The sequence below is a fragment of the Diuraphis noxia genome, unplaced genomic scaffold (genome assembly GCF_037042655.1).
Source record: "Diuraphis noxia isolate RWA-SAM2 unplaced genomic scaffold, SU_Dnox_SAM2 contig0002, whole genome shotgun sequence".
Lineage (NCBI taxonomy): Eukaryota > Metazoa > Arthropoda > Insecta > Hemiptera > Aphididae > Diuraphis > Diuraphis noxia.
In genome coordinates this window covers 79,060,075-79,084,894 of record NW_028301712.1, presented here as the reverse complement: position 1 = coordinate 79,084,894, position 24,820 = coordinate 79,060,075, and the positions used below count along the sequence as shown (strand labels likewise).

Genomic DNA, 24,820 nt, shown 5'->3' with positions numbered 1-24,820 from the left:
ACTTGGGCTATGGCATACTGCACTACAACGACGTACAACTGTTGTAGACTTGTAGTAAAGTTTACGGTTTACCATCAAGATATCATATTTATCTACTATGTATGCACTATGATTAATATTTATTGAATTATTAAAAATTAAAAGAATTAATTCTATAAACCTAATAATTAATATCTTAAATATTGTTTATGTTGTTTGGACAAAATTCGCTACAGACTATGGTAAAGGTTTAACATGGTTCTTGTCCAACAGATAGCGCTGCTGCTGCTGAGATGGATTTTCGGTGGGGGTACTCTTTCGTACTATCCTATGTGTTGTTATTGTTTGTTGTTTATTTTTTTTATTTTTTTTTCGGCACTATCGGTCTGTCTCTCTCTCGTCAATGAACCGTCATGGCCTCAACCGTTTCTTATCATTGGCGGCCCCGCAGTGTAGTGTGTGTGCACGCCCGTGTGTGTGTGTGTGCGTGTGACAAAATATTTTGTGCGAGCGGAGAGAAAAATAAAAACGACAATTAGGTATAATAGTAATTTTAATAGTAACGAAAATAATTAATAAAATAATACGACTACCACCGAATTTACAGAGACACGTCACAAACCGCCACCACAGTGGTCGTCTGTCGTTTTAAATAGACCGCACTAGGTACCTCTTAGTTTTCATTACTCAAATCTTTTTTTTTTTCACTCTTTCCTTCTTGCGAGAAATTTGGGACGCACGAAATATGCTGTCCTCGTCGTCGTCGTTTACCTACCGGTTCACCAGCTCTCATCGTCGACATTAAATCCGTCGTCGCCGTCCGTTTGGAGTTTCTTCCTCTCGTCACCAGGATCCGCCACCACCATTCCTGGAATGACCACATAGCAGCTGAAGGTAAGTCGTGTCACTGTTGCTTGCCCCATTGCTGAGCCAACGGTGGATATTCGGTCACATCTGTTTTGAATACTTTGCTCCCCGAGTCCGCTTTAATATCGGCTTATACTTACTTCCATATGTTTGTTTTGATGACAATGTCATACACCCAAGTCCATTGCTACACTCATGGAATAGAGATTACGCTAACCTATGTTTGTAATGTTATGTTCTACTTGGAAAATTTTATGTCCCATATCTCATACTTAGGTTGATTGTATGTATTTATCAGTTTACCTTTCAATATTTAGTATACTTATCTAATTTAATTCAAAATTAATGTTCATTTGAATTATTTGTTTCATTCAATTTTTCATTTTGTACCAAACTTAGTCAATACCTATCATAATTTCTATTTATTTCAACAATATTAATAACATATTATGCTATACCTACCTAGCACACAAGTGCACAATGTTCGTTTCAATTGTATACGCTAGGACTTCAATGCCAAGTTATAATTACTGTCAACAACTGTTATTATTTTATCATTGCATAAACAATATACAGCTCACATCTTGTTTAAATTGTTGTGTATGTAGAGATTAAATGTTTTGGTATAAATCAGTTTGTGGTTCTAAAATTATTTGTATTGCCCTTGATATTACCTAAATTAAAAGCTGTGTAAAAATCAATTTGTGTACTAGTTCTTTTAAGTTTTGTATATTCTCTGTCTATGATGTAAATTATGTACAATTTTGTATAGGTATTGTCAATAATATTACTTGTAATTGAAAAATTGAACACATAAGTAATAAATATTATACCTACCTATTATGAAATATTTTTCTGATATTGATCTTTTAATGTGTTTTAAAACATATTGTTTGACATTATTCCATATTAAAAATTAACATTTTAATGTATGACTCATCCAATTAAAATCTACATATTTAGTAGGTAATTAATTTTTTTATTTACATAAAAATCAAAACTTTTGAATCTCTATATCATATAATACAACTCTATTCAGAATACAAATTATTTATTGTTTTTACTTAATTCTACTATTTCATTCATAGAAATATTTTGAATTTATGATGAACTGGGTTTTCTTTTTATATGATTTCATTTTTTTCGGCATTTTATCTTATTATCTTCTTTTCCTTCGCCTTCTCTCCCAACTATTTGGGGTCGGTCACTGTGGTCCTCAATTTCCACTTACTACCATCCTTAACATCCTCCTTACAAACTCCATTCATTCTCAAATCGCAATCTCTTCTTTTGGCATTTTATAAACAACTGTAATTATTGATTTACCGGAATATGACTAGAGATTAATTTAAACATATAATTTTGAGTAGATAATTAGCTAAGATAAATACCCTGATAATTATTATAATATGCTGAATTATGAATTGAACAAGGTAAATAATATCACACCGTGTGCTAGTATCTAGTGCCTGTCTATTTATCTAAGTAAACTTACAAATTATTTATATTTCTATACCAAAAATTATAGTTTACCTATATTTTATTGAAAATAATTTTGGCCTTGGGCATGGTTTTGTATGCAGTCTACCAAAAATTAATTTTTATTCAAAAACATAAAAACCAATTGATAACTTCATAGGTATATTAGGTACAATCGTGCAATTGTATTTGTATAAATTGTAAATAAATTATATTAAAATATATATAAATATAAACATGTATCTTTAATTTTCATTATGTGGTCATCAGTGAACTCCAGTAACTGGTAAAACGGTATATATATTTGAATATTTGGTAAGACATATTATTTAATAATAGTATTTTAAAATATACCTTTGTCAATAAAATAAAAAATTAATTTAATAAACAAAAAAATTGTTAGTTGTTTCAGACTTCTATTATGAAAATTCTTGGTACACTCTTAGTATATAAACTTCAAACTTGTGGAACTAAACAATACATAGTTGTAAAACCAGTAGATTTCTTATTCCTCAGAATAAAATACTATATTTTGATACCAAGTTATAATTTTTTTTTTAATTTTATTAATAATAAGGAATTCGCATTTGAGCATTTCTATTTCATGTAATATTTTTATAGTAACTAGTAAGTATAAATGATAGAGTAATTTCGCTATTATGCATTGATTTATTGGGTAGGTAACACTTATTCTATATATTTTGTTGATAGATGAATTCGTGAAAATTTTTTTCAATACTCTAATCTTTAGGTTCAAACAAAATAAACATTTTAATGTTGATACCCTAATACCTGTTGTTTTGTTATTCTAAACCTTAAAAATAATTAAAGAAACATATTTATTAGAGTTATAATTAATTAGCTTATATATAGCCAGTAGCCTTGCGCGTAAAAGTTAAATTCAATATTGGTTATATATCGATATTCGATGGTTGGACAATAAATTGTATACCTAATTATTATTATAACTTCATTATACATTACATCTTGCGTTTAAATAAGACGATTGTTCGTTAAACATTTTATAGTTTAACCCGCGGTATAAGAAAATGATTGACTATCATCTAAAACAGCTGATGCGTATAGCTTCGAGGCGTGTCGATGATTTTACAGATTATATATTAATATAGGTATTGTTATTTTTATAGTAACACGGTCACGGTGAGATATAACATTGTTATTTGACTCGTGTCTTTGAGCTTTCTGTGCTTGTTTTTAATTGATATAAAAAAAAAAAAATGTATTATGTAAATAAACAACAGTTTTACACTTTTACTTTGGGAGTTTATAACTACGTAGCCCTTCGCGATACTACATTGGTCTTGGCAGACAGATGACAACTCTTCATTTCATAATTCATTACTATTATTTAGACAGCTAACTGAGTACATAATGTCGACTTAATTTATCAGGTTTATGGGATTAGAAAATGATTGATTCATTATTTGCATTGTTTACACTAATTAGTATCCAACTATAAACTGTATGGACGTATTATTGTGTTTAGGTATTGTATAATGTACCTACAGATAAACATGGGGGCAAAGTATTAAGACAATTTATAATGTTCGTGAAGTTAATTTTATCATTAAACTGTTTAGGCGCTTGTTAACATTTTCTTCATTAAGAAGACGCTACACACATATATTGTCCCCGTCTTACAAGTGTGTAACAGAAAATTTACGCTTAGCAGATCACGCTAATTTAAACTAATTCCATTAGTTTAAAAATTAAAGTAAATTGATCTATTATGAAACTTGATGGTAAGAACTTTATCTGTGTTTGTACGTGGGTTTTATACGATAACTTAGTTTTTAAGTGAGTTATGAGCGTTTTTAATTTACGCTTTTTATACACGTATTACTTGCTACAAAATTGAACTATCGTAAAAGACCCACATAAAAACACAGATAATCTTCTCAACATCAAGTTTCATAATAGGTTGATTTAATTTAATTTTTAAACCTAGCTAAACGTGGTCTGCTGGGCGTAAATCTGCAATGTGTTATGCGTTAGTAAGACGGAGACAACAAATTGTTGTGTTGCGTCCTCTCAAGATTTTTCGTTGAAAAACTATCAAGCGATTTTATGAATGACATAATTGAGGTTCCTACAATTTGCGTTAAAATTTCAGTACAGACATTTTTCGTGAAATTTTCTTGAAGGCGTTTATTTCTACAGAGTAAGTTACTTATAGAATCTTCTAGAATATTGGCAATTTTGCACATATATATTTCTTCAAAAATATTCGAAGATTGCTATTAGATTTTCATCTTGTCCATTTAATCTTTATAGTACCATCTATACAATGAGACCACAGAGGGAAAATGTTCATCGTTATAAACGCTTAACTATAAAAAGCACTTGTCCGTATAACAATTAGACAGCTATAACAACTCTTAGGATAATTATTTCTGATTAATTTTGTGTTAACTTTTTTTATAAACTATAATTCAGTAGGTACTAAATAGGTACCTAATGCTTATTAAAATGTCTTTCTTTATCGATGTTTTAATACATTTTAAAATATTGGTAATTACATATGCATGCTCAATATGGCTAGCCACATCCCAGACAAAAATTAAAAACTTTCAAACGATACAAAAAAAATCTCTCAGAATAGCTCTTAAAGTTCCATGGTACATGCGAAACACACAACTCCATAACGACACAGGAATACCTACCATACTTAACCACATAGATTAATGAACAATTTAAAAAATGTCATTCGAAATTAAAAACAATAGAAGGTGTCCTTCATTGCAACATTCGAAAAAGAACCAAAAACCGCAGACTAAAGCTACGGCTACCAGGAGATGTTTTACTTAAAACAGTTGAAGCTCAAGAAGAGTACTATCTAAACATTCTAGGCTAATAATCGAGCTAAAATGTATCCTTAAACTTATTTGTAAACCTTAATTAACTTTATAATATGTTAAAACATTGTAAAAATACTTGGTGTAATGGAACAGTTATATTAATATAAATTTAAAAAAAAAAATAATAATATTGGTTTTTCTACATTGTTAGTTATACTAAAAAAAAGAGAAAAATAATTGATTTTTTTCAAAAACCTCAATAAAATGTTTAAAAAATAATCTTGTTGATTTTTTTTTGTAATAATTATAACCTACGTTTTTTGTATCGTTAAATTTGAAGGTAGAATCAAATTTGACCATTGAAAATTTATTGTCTTGGATGCCTTACATTTTTTTTCAGTATAACATTTTATTAAAGTACAATATTTCATTATTTTATCGTATTTAGTGTAAAATACATACTAGTTAAAAAAAAAAAATTATTGAACTGGCACGATTTAAAAAAAAAATAATATGTTTTGGTTTAGGTAATATTCAATGTTAAAAATAGCAAAATAGTACACACTTTTGAAGAAAAATAATTGAAAAATATAAGTATGGATACTTAAACTTCATTTGTTCCTTGTACTCACTGAACTTATTTTCTGCGATTACCCCTGCATTTAAACTAGCTTTTCGATATCTATTACCCAAACATGTAAAGCACTCTTTCTAACATAAAAACATAAATAATATACTTGTTATACAACCATTAGTCATTAATCATTACAATTTATTATCCATTGGGTTTCCAATCGTCATACTGAGTCTAAAAATAATAATTATTACTACTTTGACATATTTTTTCTGTTCAAACTTATTATATTTTCGTTATATGATTGTAATATGACATAAAAAATATTTAATTTAATTTAACTTTTTTAGATTTTATTAATTCGTTATATTATTATATACTACTAATATTGCTGCCAAATGTACGTTGTTGAGCTCTTGTACAACTTTTTATAAGAATTCAAATAAGAAATGTTGTTAACTTAACGATTTATTTACTTGAAATGTGGGGAAAAAAACATGTCATCACTGTTTAACTAATGATTAAAATAAAAAATATAGTTTCCTCGATTCTCTTGAATCGAAAATACTAATACTTTATTAGGATGAATTTTTCTTTATCTACAATTGTTTATTTTTACTTCTTGAAATTTGGTCTGGGATTTTTTTATGTATATATTTAAAAAAAGAACCTGTACGTTATGCAATAGGCACACGATGGTTAAGAAAAAAAGGTTATGCAATATTAAACACGTAATACATATTTTATACTTGTACAGTACTAAGTATATTTATCATTAATACTGTATTTATTTGAGATAGAGAAAATAGATTGACTGTAGGTCAACTATATTTTAATTCGAATCGAGATTTAGTTTTTAATAGTTTTTACCTGACATTTTTTCCGCATAGAAATGCGATACATTATTAAAAATGAGTTAAACAGTATTTATGAATTGGACGATGTAAGATATCATTATTTAGTATTATTATTAATTTTTGTATGACCGTTTTTTATATTGTTTCTATAAACATGAATTACTCGTAACTTTGATACTTGGCGTCAGGATAAACAAAACAAAAGTGTTTCGTAAGATTTAATTAATTGACAATGTATAATATAAAGTAAAATTAATGAAACGTCGTTATATATATATTATAGATATCGTAAACTAAGAAATAAAATATTATCTTTTGTAATTTTCAAAAACCAAAAAAGGTTAAAAATAATTAATTTAATTGATACTTACCAAAGACTGTAATTCATTAATTAATGATCTCAAACTGCCATTTTTAAATTACAGAACCATGTTAAAAACCATATCTCTCTAATAAGTCAATTAACCAACATTATAGGTGGGTAACCTACGTGTTTTCTATGTTATGTAAAGCACTAAAATGTCTTATTCAATTTCAATCGCTTTCTTGAAAAATCAATATTTTTTTTCTTTTCGTAAAGTCTCTGTTGATTTTCTCTGCTTTAATATATATGACTTATAACTTATAAGTATGTAATATGTGTACAGTCGGTATAATGTATTATAGTACTATACTAATGAAGCCAACTAACATTCATACAACACGTATCCTATAATGAAGTCGGTATTATTATGTTTATACGTTATAGAAAACAAGTTTTATCTTGGTTTTTTAACTGAGCTGTTCCTATATTTTGTAATTATTTGACAGTAATTTCAAAGAAAAATTGATCTTATTCGAATAATATAATAGTTGGGTGTATATAGACGGTGTGTATCTATAACTGGACGTTAAAGATAATGTAGCTAGAAAAAATAACTTTACCTACATATATATATATATATTAATGTACGACCGCAATCGTATTACGTTTTGTTACATAATTTGTTCAAAAATGCTTCAATAATCATTATACCATTGCTTAATAATAATAAATATCGATAAAAAAAGTATTGATAATACATATTAAGGATGACTGATGGCTTAATCAAATAATTGCGCGTACCTTCATAATTATACTTTTTAGTATCGTTATTCTATAATTAACGTTAACACTTATAGGTAAGTTTATTCATGTATATTATAATACATTTTATATTATTGTATTTTTATGTATGTACAATTAATATAAAATCAGTCGCATAATAGTTTGATTGTTAATAATGATTTATTGTAAATGTAAAATGATCTAGCGTATTTAGTATGAATGTAATACAGTTTGAACGCATTTAACCCTTAAAAAATTGCAATGAAATAAGTGATAACTTATATTTTTCAGGCACACCTAATTCAGATAGAAAATTGAATGTGAATAGGCTTTAATGAACATACTGAAATGTTTATGAAGGAAATATTTTTGACCTATATTTTATGAAAAATATATAAGAACATATTTAGTCCACTCTGATTTTTCAAGGTCTTGTTAATATAATATTCCAATTTTATGCTCTCCTGCAGATAACTAGAGTTTTATAATACTTGTTTGAGAAACAATATTAACTGATTTTTCATATTCATGCAGAATATTTGTATAAATCAATTATTAAATATTTCTTTAACACGTTAAATTAAGATTTATCGTTATTAAGATAATGTATTTCGGAGTACCTCCCGGGTAAGTAGTATTCCATGTGGTTCAAATATTAAAGTTGATTTTGTTAATGTATAAATTATATGTATCATGCTATATTAATGTATAGTAGCCTAATTATATACTTTACCATTAGAAACATACACGGCCAAAAAAAAAAATTCAAACAACAATTGTTATTGAAAAATCGCTAAAAATTTTAAATAATTTACACCGTACAGAACTATATAATAAACAGTGATTATATTCTATGCAGAACATATTTTATACACATCTGAATTTTAAAATTTTGCTCACGCTAGCAATTATATAGCCACAGTTGGCAGTAAACATTTACATTTATAATGTTTGCTTAACTGTGAGTATAGGCGTATGATCTGGTTTATTTAACAGATGAAAATACATTGGTAGCTTATAAAATTACGTATATGTACTTACTGTGCATATATTAAACTTTTTCTAAACATTTATTAAAATATTGAAGTTAGTAAATTATAATGAGTAGGTATGCTAATTTATTAATATTTATGTATCAAACATAAATCATGCATAAAACTTGGGGGTATAAATTTGTTTCTTTTCAATATATGTAAAATTGTAAACAGTCGTAATAGTTTGATATGTTATAAAAAATATATTTGAAATTCGTAATTATTTTGCATGGACTCATGTATATATTGGTCTAGTTAAATCTTAAAGTCGTTTAAATTCATTCAATTAATAGCACAATATAGATATGTGTTGGTATAATAATATTATGATTTTATATTTAATTAATATTTTGGATTTGTCATTATATTTTTGTATTTATGAAGGGTTCGAAGAGTTTTGTTATTATGTTTATCGATTATTCCATAGAAACGGAAACGTAGATAATGTATTGAAAATATTTTCGTTTGAATAACCAATGTGCTTATAGAAAAAAATATTATAAAACATTATATAATTTATTACATACATGATACATAATTCTCATATAAATTTCAAAAACAACAAAAAATATAAAGATAAATTTTAAATTTTTTAATACTTTCCATGTAAAAGTGTTCAAACGTGTGATCCCGTAAAAAATTAAAACGTCATAGTTAAACGTACTTCGGTAAATGAGTATTAAATTAAAACTTTATGTGTTGTAAGTTTTTAAAAAGAGAACAACACAAATTGTCCTTATTTTATTTTGTATAGATTTCTTATATAACAACTTAAAATTGAAGAAAACTCTTAAAGTATTTATATTATCTACAATTTACTGTAAAAAAATAATTTATATTTAAAATAAACATTTTGGTAGTTATAGTTAGTCTAGCTATTATATGTATTTTTAATCAATATGGTATTAGGATATCGGTGGTCATGTTATATCAAGCAGACCTATCAATGTTATTATGGTTTCAGGAGATCTTGTATTTATTATGACCTTTTAGATTTATAGTTTAGTATGTTTACTGAAATACCTACTGTTAACATAATTATACAAAAATATTAATATACCCGAATATGTGTTACCTTAAAATGTATTATATTTCAGTGTAATTAAGGTACTCAGCATTAAATACCTATAATAATTATATTATAAGCTGTAGATATACAGCTAAATTACATAATACTAAATTTTAATAAGTTATTTCAGTTATTTAATATTATGCTTCATTTAAATATTTTTCAGCAGCGTTTATACATCTTCTGAGGAGTTATGTTAAACAGCTTGAGAGATGGTCAAATAAATTATGGAACTACAAATTGCCCATCTGCACATGTTCCGCCTCATAATGTTGTCCCTTCAATACATCAAAATTCTCACATATCGACCGAACCCTCTACACCAGTCTATCAGTGGAATGCAAACCACCGGCTTGAACATTTGTATGGCTTTCATTCCAGATATTATAACCTCGACTTTCCTACTCCATACCCGCCAGCTACTAATCAATATGTACCTGCAAACGTGTACGGACAGAATTTGCCACAATGCTGTCAACCGTGTTGTCGGCTCAGATCTCAAAATATACCAAAAGCATCCCCACCACAAGTGTTATATAACCCAAGACCAGTGCAACAACTAAATCGATCTTATAAACCAAAAAAGACTTTAAAAACTCCGTGCTCCGAACAGTTCCTACCATACATTCCAAATGATTTACCAGTTAAATACGATACACAAAATTGTTATCAACAAAAGTACAATAGTACATATTTAAACAATACAAATTATTGTCCTCCAGCTAATAACTTGTGGATTCCACCTACAGCTAATTCTAATTGGTCTAACGATAGATTACGATCAATTGGCCGTCATTCCGGACCAGTGACCCACGATTTTAACAGGGAAAATAATTATCAAAGATTACCAAACTATCAAAGTAACCCCTATTCAAAACCTACAAGTGCTACACATCATATACCTTATAATTACATTCCACCTTTACCTGATGTACACGACTATCGACCTCCAGTTTATCATAATCTGTCGAAAAACAATACAACCGAGTATGTATCTCTCGATCATAATTCTAGGTTGCCTATTGCATCTCAAAACATTCAAAATTCGTCTTCATTGCAACAGTACTATAACACTCAACAAGTGCCTTATTCGGATGTGCAAATACCTAGTGAATCATTTAAACCACCTCAAATTACGTCAAAAGATACATCTAAGAGTAATTTAAACGTACGCGAGTTTCTGGCTACTTGGGATGAAGGAGAAGAAGAAAGTGGTGAAAAATCTTCTGAAGCAGCGGAGCCCATAGTAGTACTTGATTGCATGACACTTGACGGAGATGCATTGACTAAAATTCAAGAAAAACTAAATGTAGTGTCTTACGAAAATTTAGAAAAAGTACTTAAAGAAAATCAAAATCCATTAGTTATTACCACTGAGCCAAATGAAATGAATTCCTTAAACAATAAACCCAAACTAAATTTGAAATCCAATTTTGAACCCCTGGATTACACTAAACGGGAAACTGGAATCATTAAACCATTTGTCACTGAAAAGAAAGCATTGCCTGAAACAAATCCCCAGTCTGAAAAAAGTTATAGTGTTAATTTTGATGGAATGGTTGCTTGGTATGGTAAAAAAAATACAGACATTTCATCTACAGATCTCATTGAAAGATTAGCTGACAGGATTTTTAACTTGAGTAAATCGCAAGAAAATGAAGGCGTATCGTTTGGAACAGCCGCTTATACAGGGCAAATAACTCAAACAAATCGATCCATTGAAAGCGCTGACAAAAATACGTCGAAATATGTTCAAAGTCCACAAATGTTTGATCTACAACATAACGCAGATAAATGTATTGAACCCCCCATCATGAATAAAATCAATTATAATAAGAATTCTATTTCTAAAGTTCAATCATTTGTCATAAACGAAAGTAACAAAGCATCAAACATTAAATCAAATAACGTAAACTCCTCGTGCATAGTCGAAAATATAACGAAAAAATGTTTAAATTCTACCAATGAAGAATCATCAGCATGGTATTTAGATCAAGGTGTTCATGAACAACATTTGAATACGTCTTTGTACGACCATGATAGTGTTATAATGAAACCTCTTGACTTTTCTTCTCTTACTGATGAAACTAAAGGAAATCCTTTTGTGTTCGAAAAGCTTACATTAAATGACAATAAACCTAATGATATCATCGATAATCAGTGTAATAAAGCATTTAACCAAAAAAATAGTTATAACTCTATAGTTTCTAATAACCAACATTCAATACAACAAATAGACGCGAGTAATAGAAATTTTCCAGTTATAGTATCACCACAAAGACAAGAATACAATGGATTTCACGAAAGTGTTATACAGAGGACGGGCTGTGATAAAAATAAAAACGATAAAATATCAACACAAACTGATTTCGAAAGTATAAATTGGAACTTTTCCAACGATCTTGATAAAATTATGAAAAACACGAACATGGTTATGGAACCGTCTTGTTTATATGACCGGAATAATTATAATATTTTAGATGGTATGAATTCCGATAAAAATATTTCAACTCGCTGGAAAGATAATGTACCGTGCGTGGACTTAACTGTAAATAGTAAACCTAATTCTCATCATGATTCGTTTTTTGATGGATGGAGTTTTATTGAAAGTTATGAAAATTATCCTGGTAAAAAAATGATGGATTTGCCTCCAAATGCTAATTCCCACCACCATCTATTTCCAAACCAAATGAATCCTTTGGAAGAGCCGGCAAAAAATAATAACTCAATTGAAAATAATGATACTGATAATACATCGATTGTTAAAGATATTCCCCCATTTTCAAAATCAAATGATATATTACCTTCTGACCGACCATCACGAGATGTTTTTAATTTGAATAATCGAATACCTGATTTCAGTGATGGGTTTGAGTTGCCAGTCATAAATGAACCGCAAGAGTATTTGCAATTTAAAAAGGATGACAATGAACACCGGGCTGATGGTTCGATTTTTGAGCATCTAAATGAAACTAAATGTATCACAACTTTAAATGATACGTTAAATTATAAGAATGATCAGAATAAACTTGATTTTGTTGGTCTCCCAAGTTTTAAAGAAAAAGAGCCTTTAGCGCCTGTTTCAGCGCCTTCCAAACTCAATATTGTTAAACCTACTCTACGAGACCCAAGTCAAATATATACAGTCATAAAACAGAAGCTAAAATACGATAATGCATTTGTTGACAATAATAGTGTTGTAACTAGTAAAACTGAAAACAATTCAAAAGAACATCCTACAAACACATTCAACGTTACAGATTTAAAATCTAAGTATAATAGTGTACAATTAAATCAATTTGATGTTTGGTCTGAAAAGTTTGTATTAAAAGGGAACTCAAATAGTTCGTCTTGTGCAGTTGTTGAGTGTGATGTAGAAATCACGCAACTTAAGAGTACTCCCGAAAATCGCAATACATTACCGAAATCAAACATGAGCGAAAATTATCAAGATAAAACCATGATGTTGCCAGAAAATATAAATCGTAATTTAGTCACTAATAAAATTGATATCATCGAAAATGATAAAATTAACTCGAATGATTTCCTTAATTGTTTAGAAAGTACGAAAACAGATGATCAGAAATATCGAGATACTTTTGATGAATTTGAAACGTCGTTTGGATTTGATATACATTGTAATAACGAATCTAACAAATCTTTCCATGAAGATATTGTTGATAAATGTTTTGACGAAAGAATAAATGATCAAATTAGAGCTCGCGAGATAAATACAGTTGAGTCAAATAACACATCTGACACAAATACAAAATCATCAAACAATACTCAGTTGCCTTTTCAGTGTGATTTTCAATCAAGTTTTCTAATTAAAAATTATTTTGATGAAAACAAAAATAAAGCAGTTTTAGACCAAAACGAAACCAGTAATCGTGAAAAAACAGATATATCAATTTTTAAATATCACAGCGAAAATCTAGAAGAATTTGAATCGCAAAATAATGAAAATATTCATTCAGTTATAAATTCTGTAAAAAACCCAGGCTTTAACATTGATTGCCATGTTGAACAAATCCATAATGCTAATGACAATAATAATTCAAACTTTATAAACGAAGTCGAATCCTACAAATCTCAACACGAAAACACAATTAACACTCATAAAATATCAAGTACAAAAAAAAATAATTTTAATTATTTAAATGTAGAAGATCGTAATTTTGGGTTTGATAATAATAAAAAAAACATTATTGAATCTGAAATTTCTAAAGAAACAACCGTAGTTAAGAATTCGATTGAAACTAACAACATTAGCCAAATAAAACATGATTTGAATTCTAACAAACTGTTTCAAATACGGAAAAATACAAATGTTGATTTTGAATTGAATATTTTTGAATTAAATTCAAAATCTACAAGTAAAGTAAGCCAAATTGAAACTAATAAAAAACATGAATTAGACAGAAATGGGCATAGTTTTGATTCAAAATTGAATTTTGAGAATGTGGAAAAAGTTGAAAACAATATAAGTTTAAAAAATATTTTTCAATTAGATAATAATAATAGTAATACACGCAATTTAGAAAAAATTGATGCATTTGATTATAATACCAGAATTATTCAAAATTTAGGAAGAGAATGTTCTCCTGTTAATATCAAAAAAGCAACAAGTTCAAATGACATATTTACGAACGAAAGTCTAATGGAAACTAACCGTGGATTCGAAATAAACTTAGACAAGAACAGAGAAAAACTAGAAACAAATTACAAAAACAATCTTGGTATTCAAGAAGACTTAAAAATTGTAGAAACACCAAACTTAAATTGTAATGATGATACTCAACGTAATAATCTAATTAAAACAGAAAATATAAATCAAGAAAAGGATGTGGACCGTATTTTTGAAATTGGTTGTATTGTTAACAATGTACGAGATGAATTAAATCTTGAAAACCCAAAGACACAAACTGATTTTGATATTCAAAATAAAAACACTAAAAAAAATCTAAATAATTGTAATAGTCATGGGAATTCTAATATGAATAATAACTTAGAAGTTGAAAATATTTTTAATAATATATACGATAATTTATCGACTTTGAACACTGAAAAAAATGATACACATATTTTGAATAATTTCCATCAAAATGATATGAAAACTGATGATTCTAAGAGTCTAGAAGTTACCGAGGATTTAAATTTAAAAAATAACAACTCGGACGTCGTTGTTAAAATTTTTGAAGAATCAAATATGGACGTGTTTCATGATGCATCCGACGAAAAATTTGAAGAAACAGATAATAATTCCCTGCAAGAACTTGTAAATAATTCGGCTGATTGTTTAACAACCGTTTCGATTCAACAAAATGAATTGATAAACGACGAGAAATGCAAACCAGCGCTTATAGAATATAATACGAAGAACTCGAATATGAATGAAAACTCTCCCATGTCTGTAGAACAAGACACCGAAGATATTAAAGAAAGTGAAATAGAGCAAAATAATGATAAAAATAGACAACCTGTAAAAATCTTTAAGAATAATGCTACTCAAGATAATGCTACACTAGCTATACTTGAAAACTTAAGATCTGATATGCTAAACACTGTAAAAAATACAGACGAAAAAAAGCATACTCAAAATAATAGTTGTGAATCTAGTTCATTAAATTCCTTCGAATTGAAATCACGTCAAAATTCTAATGAAATTTACGAAGTTGAAGATGCTATCAATTCTGGACCTTGTGCATTAAGTCATGTTGAAACGACCCACCAACAAAATTCTATTGGGCTAATCGAGATTAAAGATTTTATTAGGTTTGGACCAAATCTGTTAAATCATGGCGTATCAATATCCCAACAACATTTGATTGAAACTGTTGAGGCCGTAGATCTAACTAGCTCTGGATCGAGCTTATTAAATAACGATAAACGACGAATGGAAAAGTTAATTTCTGAAAATTCAATTGATCCTAAATTTATTTCAATAAGCCATGACGAAACAACACCCCAGCAGAATTTAAAAGTAATTCACGATATTGAACACTCAATGAATTGCGAATCTAGTTTAATAAACCACGATGAATTAAAATTTCAACAGTATTCCGATGAAAAGGTCGAGATTGAAGACTCAAATAGTTCATTAAAACATGATGAATTAAAATACGATAAACATTTAAATGAAATTAATGAGGCTGAAGATTTGACTAGATCTAGACCTAATTTAATAAATCACGATGAATTAAAATACCATCAAACTGATAATGAAATAAGTGAGGTTGACGATTCGTCTAGTTCTGGACCTGGTTCCATAAATCAAAACGAATTTAAATGTTCACAGAATTCAACTGCAATTTACGAATCTGATGATTTAAAATGTTCTGGATCTTGTTCAATAAATCAAGACGAATTAGAATTTCAACAAAACGCAAATGAAATTTACGAGTCTGAAGATTTGACTAGATCTAGACCTAATTTAATAAACCAAAGTGAATTAAAATATTATAAAAAAGTTAGTGAAAATGAAGATATGATTAGTTCAATAAATCAAGACGAATTAGAACTTCAACAGAATTCAAATTCAATGTACGAATCTGATGATTTGAATAGTTCTGGATCTTGTTCAATAAATCAAGACGATTTAGAATGTCAACCTAATTCAAAAGAAACTGATAAGGCTGAAGATTTGACTAGATCTATACCTAATTTAATAAACCAAGATGAATTAAAATACCATCAAAATGTTAATGAAATTAGTGAGGTTGACGATTCGATTAGTTCTGGACCGGGTTCAATAAATCAAAACGAATTAAAATGTCCACAGAATTCAACTGCAATTTACGAATCTGATGAAACTGATAAGGCCAAAGATTTTACTAGATCTAGTGCTAGTTCAATTAACCAAGGTGAATTAAAATACCATCGGAATTTAAATGAAATTAATGACATTAAATATTCAATTAGTTTTGGACCTAGTTCAATAAATCAAGATGAATCAGAACTTCAACAGAATTCAAATGAAACTGATAAAGCCAAAGATTTTACTACATTTGTACCTAGTTTAACAAATCAAGGTAAAATAAAATTTAAGAATAATTCAAGTGAGATTAACGAAGCAGTAGATTTGACTGTATCAAGACCTAATTTATTAAACTGCTTAAGATATGAAAGTTGTCCAAATTTGAATAAATCTGTTAAAGATGAAGATTCAATTGATTCTGTTGGTAGTGTCTTGAATAGTAATGAATTAATATGTCAAAAAATGCATGTAGAGCCATACAATATAAACAATTCGGCGGTATCTGAACACAATATTCATGAAACGAATCACGATTCTTGTACGAAGGAAACTGATTCCATAAGCGTTGCGGATGACATAAAATTACCAAGAGTTAAGTTTATATTGAAATGTAAAAGTAGAAATATGGTAAAAAGAAATATATTTGACGAAGAATCGACGGTGCCTTACAAAAAAATGAAAGTTGTAAATGATGAAAAGATTATGACTCAACATATATTTAAAAAACGAAACGCTTACTATAAACAATATAAACCATTGCAAAAAATATACAGAAAAGAATCAATCGTCGAATCGAATGATGAAAATCTAATAAAGTCGACCGAAACGATGTCTGTCCTACCGACAACTAGTTTTCCAGTTAATTCTGAACAAGAAGTTTTAAATCTGGATGAAGAAATAAAAAATCACCACAAATTCGTTTCTTTTCTTGATCAGACGTATGGAAAACGGGATACTGAAGCTTTAAATATCTCTGTCGGCGTCGAAGATGACGCAATGGACGGTGGTGACTACAACGGAACCCTCCAAACGCCAATCCCATCGCCATTTTCCGATTTTCAATCGGAAGATGACACACCCGAACATTGTGGTGGCGAAGTGTATTGGGATAAATCACTGGAGGACGAGTACAAAAGCGTTCTGCACAAAACTATATCAAAACTGGTGAAAGTTCGAGCCAACGTCAGAGACAAGTTCAACAGCCGGTTACTTGCTCGCAGGATGAATGAAGCGAAACGGAGGCGACGGAAACGGCTATTGGTGACCAACAAGGAAGCAGTAGTAATTGTTGGCCGCATTGATGACACTATCAAACCCGTCATTGCGGCCGTCAAAGTGTCAACGAACCCGATGTACAAGATCAAGGTGCAGTTACCCTGGAGACGAATATTTAACATGAATGCAGTCCGGAATAAGACCAAGGATACAAAAATCGAGCTGGGTCCAGCTAAAGTAGAAGTGAGACTGAGCCGAACACCAGGTGAATGGCAGATTGCGGCTTGCCGATCTATGACTTCTCCGAAATCGATGTTGGTTGTCCGACGATTAGTTCTGCAGAGGGCGACCAGTCCGGCGGAAAACGATAGTATCGTCGATGACCATCAACATAATCAACGCCATGACGACAGCGATCATGGTACAAACGATAACCGTCCGTATGAATTCTCCAGGAAATTACCAAAAATTGTTATTCGACGAAACGGTCAGGACAATAACTATACCAGCTACGTAAGTAGTTGTGGGTTTGAGATTGGCGGTTGCGACAAAGATGTTGGCGGCGACAAAGACTGCGGCGGTGGCGATGACGAAAACAACGGTGGTAACTGCGTTCCTCAGTTAATGGTCCGGTTGGTTAGAAACCGAAAGCTTGACGCAATGGCCGTCGAAGGAGTCACTACTCTACACTTAAAACATCTTGTTCCTATATCCGAATCTGAGGGGGAAGCAGCAATGGAGCTGGACATGCACTGTGCCAAAAGTGTTCAATATTCGTAGATCGTAATCAACACCACCATAAAGGTTACTACCACCTTCAGTCATCATCACCAGATACCAGGTAAGATTGAGTTTTTTATACTACCATAATAATTCACGTGTGTTATGCGCTACATGGATTATCTATTTAAAATTTTTTTTGCAGGAAGAGTAAAAAATATGCACTTTTTACGTAAACTGGACAGCTTTGAAATATTATGTTACCAATAATACATACCTGCTATTACAACCTTGAAACCTTTATCATGATTTTTCTCTTTAGTTGTTGTTTTCAATTTACATTTTATATTTTTAGTATTTTGGTTTTCAATAATGATGTTTTTGTTTTATCAATAATCTATATTGTGTATTATGTTAGAAAAATTGATGATCCTATTGTAGTTATTACATTATATTTTTATTTTTTGTTGATTTTAAAGATTTTATTTAAAATATGTATAACAGTTCGTTGGTGATCATATAGTTTTATTGTTATTTTTTTGAGGTTGTAGTTTTGTTGTTTTATTTTTATTTTTATTGTTGATTTTTAAATGTTGACTGTCTGAAAAAAAGAATTAAAAAGAACCAAAGATTAAAACGTTATTAGTTTAATTCGTATTTTAATAGAAACGGCTGACTGTAAACTTAAACCCTTTACTTTAAACTAGAATCGTTTTATAATTTATCTTGTTAATATTGTTTATTTTAACCACTTCGATAGGAATAATTTGAACCTCCTTACACTAAACATTACTATATCTTGTTTCTGGACATATTTTCGGTACAACAATTAATGATGGTCCAACGGTAATCAAAATTAGTATTTAGCGTGCTATAATATATTATTATTATTAACATTTAATTAACTTTTTGCTTGTGTAATGTAGTATGTCTATATTGTTAAAATAAACCGCTCGTACTTTTATTAAAATTTTAATTACCTCTCTCAATTCGTTTAGGTTTTTGTCTTAAAAATAATTATCTTTTCGTCAAGATTTTGCTGGCCTTAATCGGTTATTACGGATGAAACGTTTTCAATTATAATAATAACAAAATACCATCAAGTTAAATATTATTTTATGCGCATGCATATTATAATCTTTGTACACAATTTATAACATATAATTACTAATTAGTACTAATACAATTATTTGAAAATGTATATTAAAATGAATTGTTTGTTTTAGAGCAATACCTAATGGTAATTAAGAACGATTAAATTTGCAAATTGTTTAATTCGTTTCGTCCGTGGCTTCTATTAACTTTCATTTGGCCTTTAACAGTAATTTACACCCTAATTTATTGCCCAATCACCAATATTACACAAGTCTGTTTACTGCTAATTATTATATTGTGTTCCTAGTCAGTATATTTTAATTGTAGCTATTAACACAAAACATAACCAAAAATATTCCCAAATGATTTCAGTTTTGATTAACTGGCTGTGATTTAATGAGCTAAATCCCAAAGGCATCTTTGACGAAACATACATAGTTGTAATAGTTCTAATTTATTAATTAAATTATAAATCTCGAGCTTTAAATTTTTGTAAATGATTAATATTCTAAATGATTGCAACGTGATTTTTGATCATAATAATTCTAAACATTGTTTCTGAGTATTGTTAATGGAATAACATTTATTTTTAATTATAATTTATATGATTTATCGTACCATTTGCTATTTAACTTAATGGTTTGATGGTTTATTTTACATAGTTAAAGGACACTATAAGGGTTAAATGTTACTAAACTCAATTCATACTCTTCAATTCAATTAAATATCTATTCAATGATTTTTTTTTTAAATGTATATTGAATAGATCATTGTTGTAATACAAATTTAAATACTTAGTCAAATATGTTTTAAAAATTCGATTGCATTAAGTTTTGAAAAAGAAAAATATTAAATCTTTAAAATTATAAAATATTTTTGCTTGATTCGATATTTTAAGTGTTGGTGTGATTGTTTTATTAAATTGAATTTACTACTGGCAAAAAAAAAAAAATATATAAAAATATTTATTTATTCTATTTTAATAAATTTTGATTGGCACTGCATATTCGTGTGATATAAAAATCTCTAATGAATTAATACATAAACAATATTTACTAGGTACCTACATATTTTGTACATTTGGTGTATTTGCCACTAAATATTTGTATTTTAATAAACACGCGTCTTTATCAGAATTACTATATTTTCGTATGTATCTACACGTTCGTACATAAATTATATTATATACTTACTTCTAAATAATAACGGACCAAATATATTGTATTCACTTAGATTTTAAGGAACCATAATTGTATACATTTTTAATCGATAACAAATTATCTCAATCACAATTTATTGTTAAGTTACGTACCTACTTAGTTTAAGAGTTTGAATTAAAGCTGGTGAAAAAATAAAATAACTATATCTAATTAAACCGTAGGCGTTAATTGAAGCAGGTCAACTATTATATTGTTTTTAAGACTGATCACATTAAAATTATAATATTATTATATATAAACTCATCGAGATCTCAAAAAATAAGAAATTGTATAAAAATATGAAAGTAAAATAAATTACATTATATTATAGTATATAATATAACATTTTAGGTATATGGATATATTAATGTTAAGTATAACTAAACCAACTGTTTGATGAACGCGTCCCGCGATAACCGTTTATTACAACGACGCCCTAGACTTATAGTGTAGGTATAGGTCATTTTTAAATTAATCGTGTTTATAGTAAGCTCATTGACAAAAGACTCGTCGTCTGACTAGTTCTTCTTGTTCATCGAACTTTTGGTTAACGCAAACGACCGCATCGCCGAAACTATTTATCGACACGCTTCTAGTTCTATACAATGTCTACAAATCGATAGACTTCGCCGCTTGTGAACCAAAAACATAAAAGAATAAATAACAATGAAAACTGGGCTTTGGTAAATAATTCATGTGCGCGTCTATTATAATATTATGTTTACACCCATGGGGCTATATGGGGCTCATAAGTAATAATATATTATGTTACCTGTATTACTATTCGGGTCTGCCAACACGTATTTTGATCGCGTCGGGTAATTAAAAAAATCGTAACTATTATGCTGTATATTTTATGATTATAATTCAAAACACGGGACGTTATTAAGTCGTCGTTATGAGTGGGCTGTTCCGATTCCAAACGTTTAAAAGAATATTAATAGCCATATATAATTATTGCGAACGATGTAGTATTATGCGATTATGATTTCAACGCTGATTAATTTTCACCTTTTGTACATTATAATATGTAGTACCTATATTATAAGTATAACGTATTATAATATACCGCGTGAAATATCGAATTTAAACGCACACAGAAACACGAGGTTTAGTTATATATGCATATACATATTACCTATATTATATCGTCGTAATCGTATTATTATAATAATTATTCGTAGGTACGGGCTTGGATTTTATATTATACAAACACCTCATATTATAATGTCGTTGTATTTATTTATTTTTTAAATTTATTTATGTTAAATGCATTATTGTGTTGCTTAGTATTTTACACGAATAGATTATATATATATATATTATATGTATGTATATCGTTTTTTAAGGGAAAAGAAAAAAAACTCACAAATACAACCTACTAAAATATTATATTGTTTTTTTTTTTTGTTTTTAAATTTTAAAGTATGAGTTGTTTTTATATATTATATTATTATATTATTGTATATCGATTTTGGTGTTTTTATAAATCACAGACACGAGTAGCTTTCACTGTTATTTAGTTTTGGTACCTACATTTATTATATTATTATTATTATTTTTTTTTTTGGTATTTATATGAATACACTATTGTTTTTTTTTTTTTGCAATGTGTTGTGAAATATACAGGGTATGTGTATATTTTTTTCGGTGTTATTACTTGTTTTCCTTGGGATTTTCCTCGTTAAATCCTATTGGTACCTACATCTACGAAACATAGGTATAAACGCGTGTAACGTACGCTGTAACGTCGTACAACGATGGTTGATTCAGATATCAAAATGTGGTTTGCGACAGAATATAATAATATGTATATTGTATAATGTACGCATATTCGTATACCGCCACGCGGCATTGTCTGTGCCGTGACGAAGAGTCAACCGGGTGGTAACTATAAGGCCGGACACCTTTATCGTATAATATACGGAATGGAATAATAAAATAATAATAATAATACCGTCCGTGACCCTTGGATACTCCCGGTCAACCACCAAGTTGGGAATTACATTTGAATAAATTAATGAGAGACCATTTTAACGTATGTCGTAGCATGGTATACCTAAACACACGACTCCATATTATTATTATCATCATGTCGTATACATTTTACGTTTACATCGGTCGTTTTAAAATCGACTCGCACTTCGATTGGCGAATTTGACGTAACAATAATGACGTTGTCACGGCGATAATTAATATGTAATATTATCATAATGATTAATGGGTAACGGTCGAACGCTGCGTGTAATATTGCTTTAAGTTTAAATATTACACACTGCGCCTCCGCTTTTCAGGTGTTTAGAGGGTTGTTCTGCTGGTTATTGGTGTACTCTGGTACCAATATACCACATATAGTGCAAGTCAAATATACTATAAGCATCCTACGAAAAAAAATTGGTACCATGTACATTATGGGGCTTGGCGAACTATAAATCGGTTCCAAATATTAGGGAGAATCTTGTTTACCGGTAAACTGAGTTCGAGTAATAAAATAATTTAATCTTTTGAATAACAATTCATAAATTTCGACGATGTGCATAAAATGGGAGAGTCTCTATATTCTACCAATTAAAATTAATGATTACCTACCTACCGATTGTTTAATTGTTCTCATCCAATCATCTATAATTTTATTGATGTGCTTAAAGACATTCAATTGTGAAATAGATACGCATAATTCAAAATACGCGTAGCTAAGAGTTCGTTAAAAGGAAGAAGAAAACAATAGAAAAAGAAATTTATTCAAACAAAAAAATTATACAGTATGAAAATAAAAATGTTTCAGGACTTGAATTTACTTATACGTCCCTGTACAGTGAACATTATAAAAAATAGTGATATAATTAATAACTGTAATTATATATAATTTTATGTAAAAATTAACACTATGAATTAAAATAATTATTAAAAAATAGTTGAAAACACAAAAAGCACAATATTTTTTACCATCACGCTTATTGTCGTAAACACGGATAATCCCATGCAAACCTGTGCAAGTGATAACGTTCTTTTTGGGGAATTCAGTTTACCATACACCTGTTCAAACCAAGGACTCGGGTCTCAGTTTACCCTGAGCCTTTTAAGACCCCGGACTCGTTTTACCTCACAGTAATTGTTTCGAACTAGGTTCACCGACTACCGTGTGGTGTTGGACAACGGTAGTACGGTAGATCGTGGGTAGATCACGTAATGATAATGATGTGAATAATTAATACAGGTACACCTGAATACACCTGGAGTGCCGGTGGCTTGTGCGTGCACGGTTTTGACACGTCGTCGTTGTGCCGTCGTCGTTAAACGATCGTAGCACGACACAATTTATAATATATTATGCACACCGACGTATGTAGTGTATATTATATATATATATATATATATATATATATATATATATATATATATATATATATAGGTGAGTGTACGCGTGTCTGTGTCTAGGTACAATCTAAAATTGAAAAATAATCAAAACACAGTTTAAACGAAATCCATACTATTGCATCCTAGGTATATTGTATAGGGGTAGTGGTGTGGTACCTACTATACCCTCCATGAAATTATTGATTAATGATATCAAAAAAAAGGTTTGTAAAAAATGGTTTATAATAAACGCTAGGTACGTAAAGCGTGCAGTATTAAAATATCATCATTAATAATATAGTTCTCGACTTATTACTATAAAAAGTATGGCAAGTATACTACAAGGAGGCACCGTGTTTCGTAATAATCATGATATTTAGTTTTGCAAAGTAAGTATTTTTCTAATTTCTAGTGAAGCGAAGAACATTTTTTGATTTACTGTGCCCATAGAACAGATGAATCAGAACACATTTGTCTATTCAGTGGCTTAATTATGATAAATATGTGAATCTATATTCAAATAGACGAAAAAAAATTTTTCGGAACGCGTTTTTTTTCCCGACGGTCTTGTGTAACCCACCATAAAATGTGCACATGGCAGCGTTTCGAGGTATTGTTAGAATAACAAAAAATTGCATACGACTGTCGGATTTTAAAAGTAGTGCGACACGAGTGTACATAATATTAGACATTTGGCTTATATTATGTCATT

General features: G+C 29.1%; 1 protein-coding gene across 2 annotated transcripts; it reads left to right on the top strand.

Annotated features, from left to right (window-relative positions):
- The first annotated feature begins 379 nt into the window (after positions 1-379).
- On the top strand, positions 380-22,392 carry LOC107167040 (uncharacterized). Of its 2 annotated transcripts, none has more exons than XM_089219025.1 (3): positions 380-873; positions 9,935-18,578; positions 18,663-22,392. In XM_089219025.1, the coding sequence occupies exon 2, from the start codon at positions 9,959-9,961 to the stop codon at positions 18,515-18,517; it is 8,559 nt and encodes a 2,852-aa protein (XP_089075151.1). In that variant the 5' UTR covers positions 380-873; positions 9,935-9,958; the 3' UTR covers positions 18,518-18,578; positions 18,663-22,392. The 2 variants fall into 2 exon arrangements, with proteins under 2 accessions (XP_089075151.1, XP_015371413.2); XM_015515927.2 differs by having other exon boundaries at positions 9,932-18,578.
- Positions 22,393-24,820: the final 2,428 nt, after the last annotated feature.

Coding starts and splice junctions, on each gene's coding strand:
- LOC107167040 (XM_089219025.1), top strand. CDS start 9,959: ATGTTAAACAGCTTGAGAGATGGTCAAATAAATTATGGAACTACAAAT.